This window comes from Stenella coeruleoalba, assembly GCF_951394435.1.
Source record: "Stenella coeruleoalba genome assembly, chromosome: 12".
Lineage (NCBI taxonomy): Eukaryota > Metazoa > Chordata > Mammalia > Artiodactyla > Delphinidae > Stenella > Stenella coeruleoalba.
Genome location: NC_137158.1, coordinates 52,633,171 through 52,654,668, shown reverse-complemented (window position 1 = coordinate 52,654,668; position 21,498 = coordinate 52,633,171). Strand labels below are relative to the sequence as shown.

The 21,498-nt window shown below is 35.9% G+C and overlaps 1 protein-coding gene across 1 annotated transcript in view; it reads left to right on the top strand.

Moving 5' to 3' along the window:
• The window catches only part of TRDN (triadin), a 372,178-nt gene that overhangs the window by 41,418 nt on the left and 309,262 nt on the right, over window positions 1-21,498 (top strand). The window contains exon 2 of the mRNA XM_079939170.1: window positions 12,699-12,908. Coding sequence (XP_079795296.1) covers window positions 12,699-12,908 — 210 coding nt within the window. The remainder of the gene's footprint in view (window positions 1-12,698; window positions 12,909-21,498) is intronic.

Here is a 21,498-nt window from a genome sequence, read left to right as displayed (position 1 = left end):
GAAGAAAGATTTGTATAAAGTATTATTTGTGTTTACCTAATTGCTTGCATTTTTGAAATATGGGCATGGATACCTTAATGTTCTTTTCAGAAATACATAAAAGAGCTTCAAGCTCATTTGGAAGTCTTTTGAAAGGCACAGGAAGCTGCTTTTTTTCCCCTATAGATTAGATGATTTAAAAAAAAAACCACACAGCAAATCTTCTCTCTCTAAATTTTCAGGCTGCATTTTCTTCATGCAATATGTGTATTTTCTTCATGAGATATACAGACTTTGTTCAGAAAGATGAGGGTTTGAGCTAGATTATTCTGATCTGTCTAAACCTTTCAAATAGCTTAATGAAGATTTGGGTTCAAGTTAAACAAAATATAGTAATATCCTATTATAATGGTCTCCAATTCTAAGCATATATTTTTTCTCACAAAAATTCTTAAATATTTTACTTTATTAGATATTTAAAAATTCTAGACAGAAGAATGGATAAAGAAGATGTGGTACATATATATAATGGAATATTACTCAGCTATAAAAAAAGAACAAAATAATGTCATTTGCAGCAACATGGATGGACCTAGAGATTGTCATAATGAGTGAAGTAAGTCAGAGAAAGACAAATATCATATGATATCACATATCTAAAAAATGGTACAAATGAACTTATTTACAAAACAGAAATAGAGTCACAGATGTAGAGAACAAACTTATGGTTACGGGGGGGAAAGGGCAGGGAGGGAGGGATAAGTTGGGAGATTGGGAATGACACATACACACTACTATATATAAAATAGATAACTAATAAGGACCTACTGTATAGCACAGGGAACACTTCTCAATACTCTGTAATGACCTATATGGGAAAGAATCTTAAAAAAGAGTGGATATATGTATATATATAACTGATTCACTTTGCTGTACAGCAGAAACTAACATTTTAAATCAACTATACTGCAATAAAATTTTTTTAAAAATCTATGTGTCTGGGCTTCCCTGGTGGCGCAGTGGTTGAGAGTCTGCCTGCCGATGCAGGGGACGCAGGTTCATGCCCCGGTCTGGGAAGATCCCACATGCTGTGGAGCGGCTGGGCCCATGAGCCATGGCCGCTGAGCCTGCGGGTCCGGAACCTGCGCTCCTCAACGGGAGAGGCCACAGCAGTGAGAGGCCCGCGTACCGCAAAAAAAAAAAAAAAAAAAAAAAAAAAACTATGTGTCTGCTTTTAATCCAATTATGGCAATAGCATTAATTCTGGAGTGACTATAGAAAGTGTCAATTTATATTACTAATGAAAATAAAGGTATTTCATTATAAGTTTTATTTTAAAAACCCCTGGGGTACTCAATGAAATCAGTTATGTCCCTACTTAATGGTTATATACTCTAAAATATCCTTGTTCATATACATGTACATATGAAAATATTACTGAATATTATGAAAATATTATTGAATTATCACTACTTTTCCATCCAATGGATACAAATTTCCTTATAACTAGAAAGCACAAATCTAGTTTTATTTATATTTAAGTATATCAAAAATAAAGCAGGTTGATTCATGAAACAAATGCCTAAAAACTCACCCAGAGAAGTAAACTTGAAAGAAATTTAGGTCTTAGTTCTTGTGTTTCCTTAAATTTCCAGAAAGTAGCTGATACAACATGAGAAACCAATCATTTTATATGACTATAGTTTTAAGCAGAAACAATACATGAAGTCCTTATTATTATTACCGAGTACATTTATATGAAAAGAGTATGAATATGCAGTGTGCTCTTTTTGGTTTGGGGGGACTGTCACACTCTCTTAATGGAAATAAAGTAGAAGCTACTATGACACCAGAATGACAGGATTACTACTCCTTGTGGGGTAAAAGCAGCAGATGATTAATTCTCAAGGAAGAGTTAATTTCCATGAAAATGTCTGTAAGGAAAAGAAAGTAAAAAACACACATTAGGGCTTCCCTGGTGGCGCAGTGGTTGAGAGTCCGCCTGCCGATGCAGGGGACACGGGTTCGTGCCCCGGTCTGGGAAGATCCCACGTGCCGCTGGAGCGGCTGGGCCCGTGAGCCATGGCCGCTGAGCCTGCGCGTCCGGAGCCTGTGCTCGCAACAGGAGAGGCCACAGCAGTGAGAGGCCCCCGTACCGCAAAAAAACAAACAAAAAAACAAAACAAACAAAAAAACACACATTAGAGCCAACAAATCATGGAAAGCTAATGGTTTTGAAGCATTGAATTTAGAATTTTTTTCCAAATTGAAATAGCAGGTCATTACTCAGTCCTTTTCTATTTCACTGGGTTTGTAATTCAATGACAATGGGGCAATTTAGCAGGAAGACTGCTGGGGCTAGGTAAAAGCATTTCAATTATGTATATTTAGCGCGGGAAGAAAATGTGTCAACCCAAATGTAAAATACTAGAAAGTTAATTTCTCAAAAGAACTGAATATAGTTCATGGATCTTATGTCTGTCCTGTTCAAATCATATTTGCTAGGAACCAGTGTCTAACTTTTCTTTGTCTAAAACTGAATCCACAGAATTTGGGAGATTTTCTGTCAATTCCATACCCAAACTTCAAACTCAGAAAATCAGGCCCTAAAATGATTTATCTTCTTACATGAGACTTTCTGGGTTCATGACGTCAGGATGGATTATTTTCCTAAAATGAATCTGATTGAATATGTCAAAACCATTGTCATAAAAAAAGTCACATCATGGGTCTTGTTAATTAATTTCCATCCCTAAACTATCCCACTATGTGTAGTACACACTGACATTTTGATTTGGGCTACTTGGGCATGTACTGGTAGTACGGCTCCATGGCCATGATTTCCTTTAATTTAGTATGAAAGATATAGCTCTATTAAAATAACTATGGTTATTACGCTTAAATATATTAATATTCTTTTGAGTAGTTTTTAAATAATCAGATGGAAACATGCATGCTACGGACTGAATTGTGTCCCCCCCCCCCAAAGTCACATGTCAAAGCCCTGTTCCTCAGTGTGATGGTATTTGGAGATGAGGTCTTTGGGAGGTAATTAGGTTTAGGTTAGGTCCTGGGGGTAGAGCCCTCCTTATAGAATTAGTTCCCTTATACCACGAGACAGTAGAGAGCTTACTGTGCTCTCCCTGCCATGTGAGGACACAGTGAGAAGACAGCCATCTGCAAGTCAGGAAGAGAGTCCTCACTAGAATCTGACCATGCTGGCACCCTGACTAAGACTTCCAGCCTCCAAAACTGTGAGAAAATAAATTTCTGTTGTTTAAGACACCCCATCTGTGGTCTGTGGTATTTTTTGACGGCAGCCCCAGCTGACTAAGAAAATGCACCGTCACGTGTAAATTGATCCTCAGCATTTTTATTCATCTGCACATTTATTCTGCCTAATCTGGTTGTAGAAACCTCTCCCGGTTGTTGCATCTTTTGGAGATTTATCAACCTTAATAATGTTCAAGATGCTAGTTTTAATTGCCTCATTAGAAAGGAACGTCTCTGCTTAATTATTGACATTATTTAGTAGATACATGCTTTTTTTAGTCAAAGAGATTGCACATCTTTTTCTGTGCCCCACTAGTCTTTTGTCCTCTGTGGAAGACTTAATTTTGTTGACCAGCTAAACTTCCCACTTCTTATGAGATGTACCTGAACAGATGTGTTTTTTTAACTTTAATTTTTATACAATTTTTAAAGATTATACTCCATTTATAGTTATTACAAAATATTGCTGTATTCCCTGTGTTGAACAAAACAACCTTGAGCCTATCTTACACCCAATAGTCTGTGCCTTCCACTCCCCTATCCCTACATTGCCCCTCTCCCCCTTCTTCCCACTGATGACGACTAGTTTCTTCTCTATATCTGCAAGTCTTCTTCTTTTATGCTATATTCACTAGTTTGTTGTATTTTTTAGATTCCACATATAAGTTATATCATACAGTATTTATCTTTCTCTGTCTATTTCACTTAGCATAATGCCCTCCAAGTCCATCCATGTTGCTGCAAATGGCAAAATTTCTGAACAGATATGCTTTTACTTCTATCAGTAAACGTACATCTCAATTCAACATTTTATCATGTCATAAAAATATTTTTTCATTTGTATTTATTTTTCTGGATAGAAATCACTGCCTACCACACATCCTTCTATATGTAGAAATAGATGTTATTTAACATGACACTTTCTTTAGCTGATTCCCTTAGCAAAACTTACGAAGTTTTTCACATTTAATAAGTGTTTGTTGGGGCCTCGCTGTATAAAAAAGTGCTGTGCTAAGTTCTATGAAAGGGTAAATGACTTGCTTCCAACCTGGGGCTTTGTTGAAAACCAAAGAACTATACAAGAGTTGGGATAATTTCACCCATATCATTGTATTAATCAAAAAATGTTATAGAATCATAGGGAAGAACAGTAGTGTTCACTTCAAAAGAAGTGAGGCATTTGAGGCAATTCTTGAAAGAAAAGTTGGCTTTTAAAAGTGGAGTTTCAGTAAGACCATTTTTTTTTTTAAAGAAAAAAAAGGAATTCATCAGAAATCCTTGCCCAAGTTAGATTAGTAAAACCCAATGTATTTTACCTGTAATGTGTTAAGAGTTCAATACATATTGTTTCAAAAAGTGAATTCTAGTTATGCACTTACCATTGCTTTTCACCTTTAAATTCAGATTACTATTTGTAGGAAAACAATTATCCTGAATGGGGAGTAACTGCTAAGTTGAAAATGAAAAGTTCAAAAGGTAGGGGAAACCTAGGCTTACCGGAACTAATACAAGAAGAGACATCTATTACTTGGCAGTAAGGAGTACTGGGAAGTGGCTAGCAGGTCACAGCGAGGGCCCACTGCCCAGGGAGGGAGATATCCTGCCTCTCACTCAACCAGAACACAAGTGAGCTCTTCCTAGAAGGAGTACTTCAATATTAGAATCTGACCTTGAAAACCCCCAAAAAAACTCATTTCGTTTACGACCAAGACAACACAGCCACTCAAAAAATAAGAGTGAGATCTGAGATTTTCTTTCAAAAATGAAAATAATTTTTTTTATAAAAAGGAATCTGGATATTTAGATCATTCTGACTGATCACCCCTCATGACAGAGATGAAGGAAAATAATTATTTACATTCCTAGCAGAAGCAAGAGCATCAGTCAGAACTTCTGATGGCTGGTAATGCAAACACAACCAAATTAAAGGAGTTTTTATATTCTCATATAACTGGAAGTCCAGAGATAAATCTGACTGTAAACACAGCTGGCTCCGTGAACCCACACAGTGGTATCTGGACTCTACCTCTTTCTATCTTGCAGCAGATTCTTCAACTGGTGGGCTAGAGGGCTACTGGTAGACCCCACCAGCTTGGTAAACCAAGCAGAAAGAGAGTATAACTCCAGTAGTTCCTAGAAAACTGAGGAGGACTCTGATTGCCCCATCCCTTCACAGTCTTAGGCAAGAGGGAATGTTCTAAGTGGTCAGGCTTGTCTTAAAGACCCATCCCTATGGTTGGGGGTTAGGGGAGTGTTCACTTTCTATCCCACTACTGGAAAAAGAAATTCACTTCCTGGAAGGGTAGAGGGAGCGAGTGGGTAGCAAGGAGTGCTAGATAACGCAAAATATAGGTGTATATCTCTTCATCTTTGCAGGTAGATTAGGTGGCCAAATCATCCTCTGAAATATTACAATAATCACATACCCTAAATCTGGGGAAAGAGATGGCAGTTTAGGGCTTTCATGATTGAAATTGGCAGGGGGTCCGTTTCCGGTTTAAGACAAAAGCAATTTTTACCTTGAAAGAGAGTGAATAGCTTTTCTTTAAGTGCTTAGAATCTGGATTCTTCTAAAAATTTCTCTAGGTTACTTCCTATGGTTTACCAATATTAGATACATATCAATTAGAATGTCTAGGATTATTTTGATAAAGATTGTTTTTGTGAGTTGTCATGATTTAACTTGCCTCTCAAAATCTATTTTCATTCAGTTTATACTATAAAAGCATAATTTAGTTGTCACAGATTTCTATGTATATGATACATAGACATTCTTTTTCTTTATTGTAGTGTAGTTGATTTACAATGTTGTGTTAGTTTCAGGTGTACAGCAAAGTGATTCAGTTATACATATACATATATCATCTTTTTAGATTCTTTTCTCATATAGGTTATCACATAATATTGAGTAGATTTCCCTGTGCTATACAGTAGATCCTTGTTGGTTATCTATCTTTTTTTTATCATTTATTTTCATAAAGTTTATTTGTCCTTACAGAGGTTGACTTCCTAAAATCAAGTTTAGTCGTTTAGGTTTTCTCGTACAACAAGAAAAGAGCACTTGAAAAATTCTCAAAATGAAACTAATTTTTTTAAGTCTGTAAACTACTGTTTTGCCAGCATGGATTCATCACATCTGTCAGGGGAAATACAGCAATGGCAAAAGAGTATGTGATCCTAAAATGTAGCAGAAGCATCCTATTACCTGTTTATTCTGCATAGTTCACTACAAGTAAGGATTGCATCATATCAATAGGTTCATGTCTTTCCTGTAAAATAAAAATATTTTAGTGGCTGAGATAAAAAACTGTATAAAAAAAATTTCATTCCTCACTGATAATCTTATAACTTGCTACCTATAATTTATCTGATAAAAATGGTGTTGGCAATCTAAGCAAACAGCTATTGTAACAGCTGTGCTATCTTCTCACTATCTATCTTAAATATAGTAGTGTGTGTGTGTTCATCCCAAGCTTCTGATTCATCCCTCCCTGCCACGTTTCCCCTTTGGTAACTATAAGTTTGTTTTTGCTATTGATACACAGACATTCTTCAAACACTAGGATTAATAAAATATGCAATTTAAAAGATGGATTCTTCACTTTTCAACTTTATTTGCTTAAAGATCTTTTCAGTAGAGTTTCTCCAAAATTCTTACTTATATGCATGTTTTCTGGAACACTTAAAAATATAGCAAAGGTCATTCTTGTGACTGGGAATTACATTCTTAATATAATTTTGAAATAACTTTTTTTTTCACTGATAGTATATACTGCCCTGCTCTCCTTTGCTCTCTAATTTTTGAAGAAAAAATTTAGTGTTAGAGTATTCTACAAACCACATCGCACAGTTAACTGTGAAATTCAAATTAATGCTTTTATGAAATGAATATGCAATATTTTATTTATACCATTCTAGAATATAGGTGTCTTCCTTGAGCATCCTAGAAAAGACTGTATTGTATTATTCCCATAGGAATAATAATGGAGTAGTGGGCATGGCACTTTCCTCATCTGATTAATAAGGCATGATGAGGTTAAGTGAATTCTTTCAGGAGACTTATGATTTATTCTCCAATGCATAACCTGGCTGTGGTCTTTGGAGCTACTACATAAGCAGCCGTAATTTTACTTTATGGAGCAGAGTCTCTTGGCCCTTCAGCCAGATCCCCACTTCTTTTTTGTTTTGAACTATTTGTTTTTAACTTCTTATTTTATATTGGAGTATAGCCGATTAACAACGTTGTGATAGTTTCAGCTGCACAGCAAAGCGACTCAACCATACATATGGTACCTATACATACCTGCAACCATACATATGCAGGTATCCATTCTCCCCCAAACTCCCCTCTCATCCAGGCTGCCACATAACATTAAACAGAGTTCCCTGTGCTCTACAGTATGTCTTTGTTGGTTATCCATGTTAAATATAGCAGTGCAGATCCCCACTTCTTTTGAAGCTGATTCTGGCTACCTGGCAATCAAAATAATTTGTATGAAATCAAAACGAATGGAATGAAAAAGTAGGCATGGAAAGTACTGTCACATATCCTCGCTGCTCTGCTCCAGTTGTGAGACACCAACTTTCAAGAAACATCACCCAGGGCTTCCCTGGTGGCGCAGTGGTTGGGAATCCGCCTGCCAATGCAGGGGACACGGGTTCGAGCCCTGGTCCCGGAAGATCCCACATGCCATGGAGCAACTAAGCCCGTGCACCACAACTACTGAGCCTGCGCTCTAGAGCCCGTGAGCCACAACTACTGAAGCCCATGTGCCACAACTACTGAAGCCCACGTGCCTGGAGCCTGTGCTCTGCAATAAGAGAAGCCACCACAATGAGAAGCCTGTGCCCCGCAATGAGGAGTGGCCCCTGCACCTAGAGAGGGCCTGTGTGCAGCAGCGAAGACCCCATGCAGCCAAAAATTAAATAAATGAATAAATAAATTTATAAAAAATAAACATCACCCATATCAAATTTCTCGGTAATATTTACCTCTCATTTTTCCACCATATCAATAACTAGCTGTTTTCATCTCCAAAGTGCTTCTCAAACATTAAATAATCTCAGATTACACACTGTATTCTTTACATATATCTTGACCAGCTGTCAGAGAAGGCAATTTATTTCCCCTCAATTTTATTCTTCTTGGCACTGTGTGGCTTCTATAAGTAAATCTGAATGGAAATTGAAAGTTACAACCTAGTGTGTTTCCATAACAAAGGCAACACATAATTTTCCTTAAGCAGGGTAACCTTCAGGTTACTTTCAAATTGCTTATGGTTTTGCTGTTGGATGCTCAGAATGTTTTCATCACCTTGGAATCTTGATTAATTCTTAAGTGGAATTTTTGAGGATGTGAGGATGAAAAAAAAATAGAAAAGATTTAAAAATTGTTTAGTGTTAACTTTGTCATTTTTATTTGTTTAAAATATTGTACCATAATTGTTTTGGCAGGACTGTAAGGTGAAATAAAATTTAGAATTTATATTAAAATCAGTTCTTTAAAAAATTAAAAGTCATATTTTAACTCTGAACTTGCATTACTTCCTGAATTTATATACTCTCTCAATTTCCTGATAAAAAAGGGAAAAAATGTAGAAATTCTTATCCCATAAAAATTTTTCTTTTAAAAATGGGACCAGAATTCAACTAATTTTGTATCAAATCTCAGTAAGTTTATTTATTCAGTTTCAAGATACCAAGCAGGTGTGTATGTTATTGTCTGCAGAAATACTCTCTTACACACAGTTCACTGAAGTGAATCTAAAGAGCAAAAGCAATTCTTCCCATGTTCTCTATATAGCGATAGTAGGAAGCCTTCCAGAAGTTAAAAAACTGGAGTTTAGCAACATATCAGCTTTCACGTGGGCCTCTCCTACACACTTATAATTCACTTACTGTCCTGCGAATCATTTGATTCACTTGTAGCCCCACTTGAGTCTTAAATCGCATTTCAAAGTATTTCTATCATTCATCCATTTTCAGAACTGCCATTAGAAGTGATGGGAATTTGGCACGAAATTCAGTGAGAGGATATGATATGAGTTCTTTCTAATTTTTCTTTCTTTAAGCACCACCTCAGGTACAAACTGAAATCTGTTTTTTAAAGTTACTTTTCCATCTTGGTATCATTTCAACTAAATTGAATTTTAGAGCTTGGGATATGTATTCACATAGATTTTCAGAGAAGAAAGGAGATTCATTGTTACTATTATTAATTTATACCTAAAGTTGTTTTAAAATTTTAATTAAATGATTTTACCACTGATGTTTCTCATCAGCTTTTTACTCTCAAAAATACATGCCTAGATTTACCATTGTCATCTAAAAATAGTTGTATTAGTTATGTTTGGTTATTATTAATACCTACTAATATATACACTAGAATGCATTTGATTTTCTTTTCCCTAGTCAGTCTAGAATTTTATGTCATTTATTTTATTTCTATATAGAGGAGGAAAGTACCATTTTATGGGTAAAGAAATGAAGCAAACTTTATTAACTAGAGTACTTAATTTTGCATGTGGTATTTTAATTTCTTCTGTCAACAACTAAAAATTGTCTTATGAACTGAATTTATACTTTAAGTACACAGTGCACACATCTGTTTGAGGGTTCAAACTATTTTTGTACTTTAAAGAATTCAGTTACATATCTGATAACATTTGTACAATAACAAAATAAGTTTATTTGTTATCAATCATCTCTCTTAATTTTGTTAATGGGGCAAAACAGGATCCATTAATATGAATAAATTACAGTATGTGTCCCTGTTTTCCTGTATTACAATAAATAAATTGATTAGGAAAGACATGGAGGAAGTCATAGCATTCTTTTTTTGGTTCCCTGAAACTGTCTTAGCCTAATGTATATGCTATTAAGTGGAAATAAATGTCTGCATTTATCGAGGAGTTAGTCCCTCAGCCTTTGTTTCTAAGGTTAATCTTGCACTTCTAGCCCTTCCTTATCATGATAGTAGTGGTTGTAGTCCTACCTGTAGAAGTAGTGGCCAAAGTAACGATGATAGTGATGATGATAATGGCGAAGATTATTCTAAGAGTAACTCCATTTAGGTGAAATTCATTTTGTAAAAAATGTCAAAGAAGTTTCCGGTTGGGAGTGGAAAAATTTGTTTTTAATTTTTAATGTCAAAGAAGTTTGAAAATTTGCTTTTTAAAAAAAATTTAGGAATGTAATTTAGAGATAAAATTGAAAATATTTACTTATGTATATTAGAATGTGATTAATCAAAATTTTCTCTTCCCTGATATGTAATTCTTTAATTGTTGTAGACAAAGTAGCTCATATTTAAAGTATATGAAATATATTGTTAAGCTGTAATTTTGGCAAAAATATTTGGATTGTTAGGGGTATTTTTTCTCTTTAGTACTCAGTTATTTACTCCACATCTGTGTAATTTCTGGTTGGTCTTCAATTGTTCTTAAATGACACATGATATATTTGTTCCAAATAATCTCTAAGTTTCCTCTAGAGATAACTTTCTATGAGTCAAGGCTTGTCAATATAGTCATATATGCCTGCTCTCCATTGAGGGGACGCTTTCTAGTTATGCAAAGGCAGCAACTTTACAGAAGAAAAATGAGTTACAAAATTTTTAAATGTTTACTCTATACATAAAAATATCATAAAAAGGGCTTCCCTGGTGGCGCAGTGGTTGAGAGTCCGCCTGCCGATGCAGGGGACACGGGTTCGTTCCCCGGTCCGGGAAGATCCCACATGCTGCGGAGCGGCTGGGCCCATGAGCCATGGCCGCTGAGCCTGCACGACCGGAGCCTGTGCTCCGCAACGGGAGAGGCCACAACAGTGAGAAGCCGACGTACCGCAAAAAAAAAAAAAAAAAGTCATAAAAAGAAAAAGTAAACAGTTGAAGGAAAAAAGTGCAACGTAAGTTTAGATAAAGTGGTACTATCCTATATGTGTGTGTTTATTTATAAGCATATATGTATACACACATGCATACATGTAAGTACATTTACACGTAGACACACTCATATATGTATATGCACATATACAAAATATATACATATACATTATGTATATATGTATATGTGTACAAAACTTTATAAACCACCAGAAGGAGGTTTATAGAAAAATGAACAAAAAACTTCACAGGATAAGAAATATAAATGAAAAATAAACATATAAAAAAGCTTATCTCTAGCAATCAAAGAATTGCAAATGAAGTAGAATTTTCCTCCTGTGTGATTGAACATATTTTGAATACTGGTAGTACCCAGGGTTGTCAAGGATAAGGAAACAAATTATTTTTATTTTCAAAAATAAACTAATTTTCAAATATATACATATATTCTCAAAAGATATAAAAGTGATTATATTATTTGCCCAGAAATTCTATATTTAGGAAATTCTCCTTATACAAAAATCATTAATATGTGCTGAGAAAACTTCTGCCATGTCCCAGGGTAGAAAGCTGTTCAACTAAATTATGCGTAGCCATGGAATGACATGCCATGCAGCCACTTAAGTGGTATTTTATGGAATATGTACAGCAAGAAATCATGTTTATTATATATTGCCTAGTAAAAAAAACTAACGGAGAGTGTGTTGATGACTTGTCAGAAATAAATAAAACATATTTATGTATTTACTTGCCTGTACAGAAAAGTAGGTATAAATAGAAAAATATGTCAACAGTTCTTTTTGCATGGTGAGAATACAAATAATTATCGATGGTCAATCTATTGTTTAATAAAAAACCCAAATAATTATCTATTTATTTATTTTGCTATTTTTTATATTTTTTGAATTTTCAGTCATGAACTGAAAGTGTAGACTTTTGTAAGCAGAAATAAAAAGTTTGTGGATATAATAAGATTTTCCAACATTAATCTCTTAGATCTTCTATGCCCCTTTCACAAATAAAAATTAATGGCTTTAATAGAGGGTCAATTATGCTGTTAAACCAGAATCCAAAAGAAATTTCATCCATTTGAACTATTTTATCACTGATTTTGTTTCTCTCCCAGAGGGGATATTTTTGCTTGTATTTAGACCTGACATATGAACCTAAATAAAAGAAAAAGGTTAAAAAGCAACTTGACCAAAAAAGCCATTGCCCTTGATGGTATTGGGTATATGAGGCAGTACGGGACATGCAAAAATGATTGAAGATTATGACATAGTTTGTGGCCTGGCTGGCAGTACTTATGGAACTTGGGAGGCGAGGAATGCTGATTATGAGGGCCTATGTGTATCAGGGTGGAGGGTAAATGCTGAGAAAGTGAAATGTGGTAGCGGGCAGGGAGTTTGGCTCTACCACTAAAGAGGTGTATTCTGCCACAGAAAATGCTATAAAAGAGCTATATATACCTATACAGTCTGTGTTTTGTGGGGAAGGGGTTTTTGTCATCAATATTTGACATGAAATTCCAAATTGTAATTCTCCTTTTCCAATGTTCGATTAGGAAATGCATCTACGACCACAACTGTGATAGACAGCAAGAATGGATCTGTGCCCAAATCCCCTGGAAAAGTGATAAAGAGGACAGTCACAGAAGATATAGTGACAACATTCAGCTCCCCAGCAGCCTGGCTTCTGGTCATTGCTCTGATCATCACGTGGTCAGCTGTGGCCATTGTTATGTTTGACTTAGTGGATTACAGAAACTTTTCAGGTAAGATCCATGAAGTTTGGCTTTTCTTTTTTTTTTTTAATTAATTTTTATTGGAGTATAGCTACTTTGCAATGTTGTGTTAGTGTCTGCCGTACCGCAGAAGTTTGGCTTTTAAATGGAAAGAAACAGAGTTCTCTCCAGCTCTGGCTTTGTTTCTCTTCACCCTGCAAATAAACAAAGCATCCCACAAACATGCTTGAGGGCCACTAAGGGCTAGTTCCCATCTTCACATTTCCTTCTAATCTTTGTCTGTTCTCATAGACTTCAAATGAAACCTGATTTGAAGAGCTGAACAAAAGCTCAATGTTATAGTTTCATGAGGATAACAATTCCAAAGCTTGGTGGATATTTGGTTTGGGAATAGGGACTTTATCAATCATTAATAAAGGATAATTTGTGGATTTTACACTCGGCTATATAAAACCAAACCCAACCCAAATAAAACACTTTTGGACAAATGGAAAATTGTGTATTTTTAAGTCCCCCACTATCTGGCTCCAAGTTTCCTTCCCAGACATTCTCTTTGCTCCTCCCATTAAAACATCCTATTTTGATTTCCTAAAAATAAAGAATGTTAAAAGGAATTTCGAGGAATTACTTGTAATGCGATACTACAGCCAGCCATGTGTTCTTATAGATTCGGAGTGAAATAGGAATATCACAAGTGAGGAAATTTAGATTTTCATTATGGCCTATCCAATCTCTGAGTATATTGTTCATCTCTTTGTTCAAGGTCTTTCTGTTTTTTTAAAATTATATTTGTCTATTTCCACATCTGACATGCTCTATTGAGCATGTGAGTTCCTTGAGGGAAAGAATCGGTCAGGTGCTCAATAATTATTAAATGAATAGATGAATGAGTTTATGCTTATGCCTTTGTATCATAAGCAAAAACATTTTATTAGCTTCTTAATGTGCTCGTTCATATTTGCCCTGTGCACCCTGCAACCTACCTGTTCTTTCTTCAGTAAGAGTGGAATCGGTAGAACTCAGAAACTATAAATACTGTAAGTTGCATTCTATATACTGAGAGATCCTCTACTTCCCATTATGGTATTTTACTCATTCAACAATTATTGTCAAGTATCTACTACATATGCCAGGAAATGGCTATGTTAAAAGAAATGCAAGTATGAATAACACAAAGTCAAAAAACTGTATAGTTTGGGTTTATTGATATGGAGGTGTGACTGAGATAACTCTGCCCCCTGTACTGTTGGTAGCTGGGTTAAAGTGAGCATCATCTAACAGGTAGAGCTAAGTCTCATGATGTCAACCAAAGCAAAAGGGCTATTTATCCAGAGCCATAAACCTCTGCTTTAAGTAGGCAATAGTTTTGGTATATTGTGTAATGCAGACTCTTAAAAGAATATACAGTTGAAATGCCTATAATATAAAATATGACCTAGAATTTTAAGTGAAAAACAGTTGTTTACATTGGTCCAGGAAATTTCATTTCCCTTGAGCCTATATTGACTGATATTTTTCATCTGTTCTTTTTTAGAATTCTATTCATTCAAATTTTAGAACCAAATATGGTCATATAATATAGTTCTTCAATTTTTACAGTAGATGTATTTTAAGAATTGTGTGTAAATCTAATATTTGTAAAGTTAATATTTTAATAAGTATACTAAATAAATTACTGATGAATTTGTTCTTAATTATTTGATAAAATGAGCAGCTACCTATAATTAAATTTTCAGATTAGATTACTTAAATGTAAGGCACATAGTCCACAGTAGAGCTTCCTTGGACCATTGTAATTAGTTACTATGGATAATGCATATGTTCCTGGCATTTCATTTGATAGGGGAAAAATAACCTCTGTATTACTACTACTTCACTTCTTCTTTCAAGAAGTGTTTGCTAAGTACATCGTCTTTGTGAAGACTCCTCCTCCAGTTCTATATATTTATTAATGACCTAACCATCTATCCATTTCCTGCAAAAAGAAACCTGCAAGTCATCTGTTAAATCTGCTGGGCACCTGATCAGTTACCACACTGTATGCCAGCCAACCCTCTTATGCCTCATAAATTTGCTCCCTCCTCTTATTACCACAGTCTCCATTACTACACTTCAGACCTTGATTCTCTTTTGAGGGGGCTAATGCAGTTTCTTCTTGTCTGCCTCATCCAGGCCTCTCCCCTTTAACATTGCCCCCAAGGTATCTTCATAAAACAGAAATTTCATTGAGTATTTCTGCCAAGTACAAATTCCTTGGCATGAAATTCAAATCCTTGGCTTAGCCCTTTATTTTCATCTTGTAATTCCGCTCATGCACCCCGTTTTCCAGCCATACTTCCTATTGCTCTCACCTGTTTTCTTTGCCTGGGAAAACATACACTCTCACTCCTCCCTGCCTCTGCTCATACCATCCTTCCCTCGTTCCCTGATCCAGTATAGCAGAAAGTGTAAAAAAGTAGTTAAGAATGTGAACTCTGGTGCTGCATTTCCTTGCTATTAAATCCACATCTTGCAACTTTATAGCCCTTGTGATATCAGAAAAGTCACTTAGTCTCTCTTTGCTTCAGTTTCATCATCTATACAATAGTACATATGTAATAAGATTAAGAGAATTATACAAATGAATATATTTGGAGTGTTTAGGACAGAACCTGGTTTATCACAAGTACTGTATACATTTTATTTTTTAAATTTTATTTATTTATTAATTTTTTAAACATCTTTATTGGACTGTAATTGCTTTACAATGGAGTATTAGTTTCTGCTTTATAATAAAGTGAATCAGCCATACATATACATATATCCCCGTATCCCCTCCCTCTTGCGTCTCCCTCCCACCCTTCTAAGTGGTCACAAAGCACCGAGCTGATCTCCCTATGCTATGCAGCTTCTTCCCACTAGCTATCTGTTTTACATTTGGTAGTGTATATATGTCAACCCCACGCTCTCACTTCATCCCAGCTTACCCTTCCCCCTCCCCGTGTCTTCAAGGCCATTCTCTACGTCTGTGTCTTTATTCCTGTCCTGCCCCTAGGTTCTTCAGACCCTTTTTTTTTTTTTTTAGATTCCATATATGTGTGTTAGCATATGGTATTTGTTTTTCTCTTTCTGACTTACTTCACTCTGTATGACAGACTCTAGGTCCATCCACCTCACTACAAATAACTCAATTTCGTTTCTTTTTATGGCTGAGTAGTATTCCATTGTATATATGTGCCACATCTTCTTTATGCATTCATCTGTTGATGGACACTTAGGTTGCTTCCATGTCCTGGCTATTGTAAATAGAGCTGCAATGAACATTGTGATACATGACTCTTTTTGAATTATGGTTTTCTCAGGGTATATGCCCAGTAGTTGGATTGCTGGGTCGTATGGTAGTTCTATTTTTAGTTTTTTAAGGAACATCCATACTGTTCTCCATAGTGGCTGTATCAATTTACATTCCCACCAACAGTGCAAGAGGGTTCCCTTTTGTCCACACCCTCTCCAGCATTTATTGTTTGTAGATTTTTTGACGATGACCATTCTGACGGTGTGAGGTGATACCTCACTGTAGTTTTGATTTGCATTTCTCTAATGGTTAGTGATGTTGAGCATCCTTTCATGTGTTTGTTGGCAATCTGTATATCTTCTTTGGAGAAATGTCTGTTTAGGTCTTCTGCCATTTTTGGATTGGGTTGTTTGTTTTTTTGATATTGAGCTGCATGAGCTGCTTGTAAATTTTGGAAATTAATCCTTTGTCAGTTGCTTCGTTTGCAAATATTTTCTCTCATTCTGAGGGTTGTCTTTTAGTCTTGTTTATGGTTTCCTTTGCTGTGCAAAAGCTTTTAAGTTTCATTAGGTCCCATTTGTTTATGTTTGGTTTTATTTCCATTTCTCTAGGAGGTGGGTCAAAAAGGATCTTGCTGTGATTTATGTCATAGAGTGTTTTACCTATGTTTTCCTCTAAGAGTTTTATAGTGTCTGGCCTTACATTTAGGTCTTTAATCCATTGTGAGTTTATTCTTGTGTATGGTGTTAAAGAGTGTTCTAATTTCATTCTTTTACATGTAGCTGTCCAGTTTTCTCAGCACCACTTATTGAAGAGGCTGTCTTTTCTCCATTGTATATTCTTGCTTCCTTTTTCAAAGATAAGGTGACCATATGTGTGTGGGTTAAGCTCTGGGCTTTCTATTCTATTCCGTTGATCTATATTTCTGTTTTTGTGCTAGTACCATACTGTCTTGATTACTGTAGCTTTATAGTATACTCTGAAATCTGGGAGCCTGATTCCTCCAGCTCTGTTTTTCTTTCTCAATATTACTTTGGCTATTTGGGGTCTTTTGTGTTTCCATACAAATTGTGAAATTTTTTGTTTTAGTTCTGTGAAAAATGCCATTGGTAATTTGATAGTGATTGCACTGAATCTGTAGATTGCTTTGGGTAATATAGTCATTTTCACAATGTTGATTCTTCCAATCCAAGAACATGGTATATCTCTCCATCTGTTTGTATCATCTTTACTTTCTTTCGTCAGTGTCTTATAGTTTTCTGCATACATGTCTTTTGTCTCCTTTGGTAGGTTTATTCCTAAGTATTTTATTCTTTGTGTTGTAATGGTAAATGGCAGTGTTTCATTAATTTCTCTTTCAGATTTTCTATCATGAGTGTATAAGAATGCAAGAGATTTCTGTATATTAATTTTGTATCCTGATACTTTCCCAAATTCATTGATTAGCTCTAGTAGTATTCTGTAGCATCTTTAGGATTCACTATGTATAGTATCATGTCGTCTGCAAACAGTACCATCTTTACATCTTCTTTTCTGATTTGAATTCCTTTTATTTCTTTTTCTTCTCTGATTGCTGTGGTTAAAACTTCCAAAACTATGTTGAATAATAGTGATGAGAGTGGACGACCTTGTCTTGTTCCTGATCTTAGTGGAAATGGTTTCAGTTTTTCACCATTGAGAACGTTGTTGGCTGTGGGTTTGTCATATGTGGCCTTTATTATGTTGAAGTAAGTTCCCTCTCTGTGTACTTTTTGGAGGGTTTTTAATCATAAATGGGTGTTGAATTTTGTCAAACCTTTTTCTGCATCTATTGAGATGATCATATGGTTTTTATCCTTCAGTTTGTTAATATGGTTTATTACATTGATTGATTTGCGTATATTGAAGAATCCTTGCATTCCTGGGATACACCCCCACTTGATCATGGTGTATGATCCTTTTAATGTGCTGTTGGATTCTGTTTGCTAGTATTTTGTTGAGGATTTTTGCATTTATGTTCATCAGTGATATTGGCCTGTAGTTTTCTTTCCTTGTGACATCTTTGTCTGGTTTTGGTATGAGGGTGATGTGGCCTCATAGAAAGAGTTGGGGAGTGTTCGTCCCTCTGCTATATTTTGGAAGAGTTTGAGAAGGATAGGCGTTAGCTCTTCTCTCAATGTTTGATAGAATTTGTCTGTGAAGCCATTTGGTCCTGGACTTTTGTTTGTTGGAAGATTTTTTTCTTTTTTCTCTTTGCGGTATGTGGGCCTCTCACCCCTGTGGCCTCTCCCACTGCGGAGCACAGGCTCCGGACGCGCAGGCTCAGCGGCCATGGCTCACGGGCCCAGCCTCTCCGCAGCACGCGGGATCCTCCCGGACCGGGGCACGAACCCGCGTCCCCTGCATCGGCAGGCGGACTCCCAACCACTGTGCCACCAGGGAAGCCCTGTTGGAAGATTTTTAATCACAGGCTCAATTTCAGTGCTTGTGATTGGTCTGTTTATATTTTCTATTTCTTCCTGGTTCAGTCATGGAAGGTTGTGCTTTTTTTGTAAGAATTGGTCCATTTCTTCCAGGTTGTCCATTTTCTTGGCATATAGTTGCTTGTGGTAATCTCTCATGATCCTTTGTATTTCTGCAGTGTCAGTTGTTACTTCTCCTTTTTCATTTCTAATTCTATTGATATGAGTCTTCTTTTTTTTTGTGATGAGTCTGGCTACAGGTTTATCAATTTCATTTATCTTCTCAAAGAACCAGCTTTTAGTTTTATTGATCTTTGCTATTGTTTCCTTCATTTCTTTTTCATTTATTTCTGATCTGATCTTTATGAATTCTTTCCTTCTGCTAACTTTGGGGCTTTTTTTGTTCTTCTCTGTCTAATTGCTTTAGGTGTAAGTTTAGGTTGTTTCTTTGAGATGTTACTTGTTTGTTGAGGTAGGATTTTATTGCTATAAACTTCCCTCTTAGAACTGCTTTTGCTGCATCCCATATGTTTTGGGTTGTCGTATTTTCATTGCCATTTGTTTCTAGGTATTTTTTGATTTCATCTTTGATTTCTTCAGTGATCTCTTGGTTATTTAGTAGTGTATTCTTTAACCTCCATGTGTTTGTATTTTTTACAGATTTTTTTCCTGTAATTGATATGTAGTCTCATAGCGTTGTGGTCAGCAAAGTTACTTGATACAATTTCAATTTTCTTAATTTTACCAAAGCTTGATTTGTGACCCAAGATCTGGTCTATCCTGGAGAATGTTCCATGAGCACTTGAGAAGAAAGTGTATTCTGTTGTTTTTGGATGGACTGTCCTATAAATATCAATTAAGTTCTTGTTTAATGTATCATTTAAAGCTTGTGTTTCCTTATTTATTTTCATTTTGGATGATCTGTCCATTGGTAAAAGTGGGGTGTTAAATCCCCTAATATGATTGTGTCACTGTCAATTTCCCCTTTTATGGCTGTTAGCATTTGCCTTATTTATTGAGGTGCTGCTATGTTGGGTGCATAAATATTTACAATTGTTATATCTTCTTCTTGGATGGATCCCTTGATTATTATATAGTGTCCTTCTTTGTCTCTTGTAATAGTCTTTTTTTAAAGTCTATTTTGTCTGATATGATAGTTGCTACTCCAGCTTTCTTTAGATTTCCATTTGCGTAGAATATCTTTTTCCATCCCCTCACTTTCAGTCTGTATGTGTCCCTAGGTCTGAAGTGGGTCTCTTATAGACAGCATATATACGGGTCTTGTTTTTGTATCCATTCAGCCGATCTATGTCTTTTGGTTGGAGCATTTAATCCATTGAAATTTAAGGTAATTATCGATATGTATGTTCCTATTACCATTTTCTTAATTGTCTTGGGTTTGTTATTGTAGACCTTTTCTTTCTCTTGTGTTTCCTGCCTAAAGAAGTTCCTTTAGCATTTGTTGTAAAGCTGGTTTGGTGGTGCTGAATTCTCTTGGCTCTTGCTTGTCTGTAAAGGTTTTAATTTCTCCATCGAATCTGAATGAGATCCTTGCTGGGTAGAGTAATCTTCTTTGTAGGTTTTTCCCTTTCATCACTTTAAATATTCTTGCCAGTCCCTTCTGGCTTGCAGAGTTTCTGCTGAAAGATCAGCTGTTAACCTTATGGGGATTCCCTTTTGTGTTATTTGTTGTTTTTCCCTTGCTGCTTTTAATATTTTTTCTTTGTATTTAATTTTTGATATTTGATTAATATGTGTCTTGGAGTGTTTCTCATTGGATTTATCCTGTATGGGACTCTCTGCACTTCCTGCACTTGACTGACTCTTTCCTTTCCCATGTTAGGAAGTTTTCAACTATAATCTCATCAAATATTTTCTCAGTCCCTTTCTTTTTCTCTTCGTCTTCTAGGGCCCATATAATTCGAATGTTGGTTGTGTTTAGTGTTGCCCAAGAAGTCTCCGAGACTGTCCTCATTTCTTTTCATTCTTTTTTCTTTATTCTGCTCTGCGGTATTTATTTCTACTATTTTATATTCCAGGTTACTTATCCATTCTTCTGTCTCATTTATTCTGCTGTTGACTCCTTCTAGAGAACTTTTAATTTCATTTATTGTGTTGTTCATCATTGTTTGTTTGCTCTTTAGTTCTTCTAGGTCCTTGTTAAACTTTTCTTGTATTGTTTCCATTCTGTTTCCAAGATTTTGGATAATCTTTACTATCATTACTCTGAATTCTTTTTCAGGTTGACTGCCTATTTTCTCTTCATTTGTTTGGTCTGGTGGATTTTTACCTTGCTCCTTCATCTGCTGTGTGTTTCTCTCTGTCTTCTCATTTTGCTTAAATTATTGTGTTTGGGTTCTCCTTTTCGCAGGCTGCAGGTTCGTAATTCCCATTGTTTTTGGTGTCTTCCCCCAGTGGGTAAGGTTGGTTCAGTGGGTTGTGTAGGCTTCCTGGTGGAGGGGACTAGTGCCTGTGTTCTGGTGGATGAGGCTGGATCTTGTCTTTCTGGTGGGCAGATCCACGTCTGGTGGTGAGTTTTGGGGTGTCTGTGACCTTATTATGATTTTAGGTGGCCTCTCTGCTAATTGGTGGGGCTGTGTTCCTGTCTTGCTAGTTGTTTGGCATAGGGTGTCCAGCACTGGAGCATGCTGGTCATTGAGTGGAGCTGGGTCTTAGCATTGAGACAGAGATCTCTGGTAGAGCTTTTGCTGTTTGATGTTATGTGGATCTGGGAGGTCTCTGGTGGACCAATGTCCTGAACTTTGCTCTCCCACCTCAGAAGCACAGGCCTGACACCCCGCTGGAGCACCAAGACCCTGTCAGCCACAAAGCTCAGAAAAGGGAAAAAAAAGAAAGAAAAAATAAATAAATAAAATAAAGTTATTAAAATAAAAAAATAAAAAAA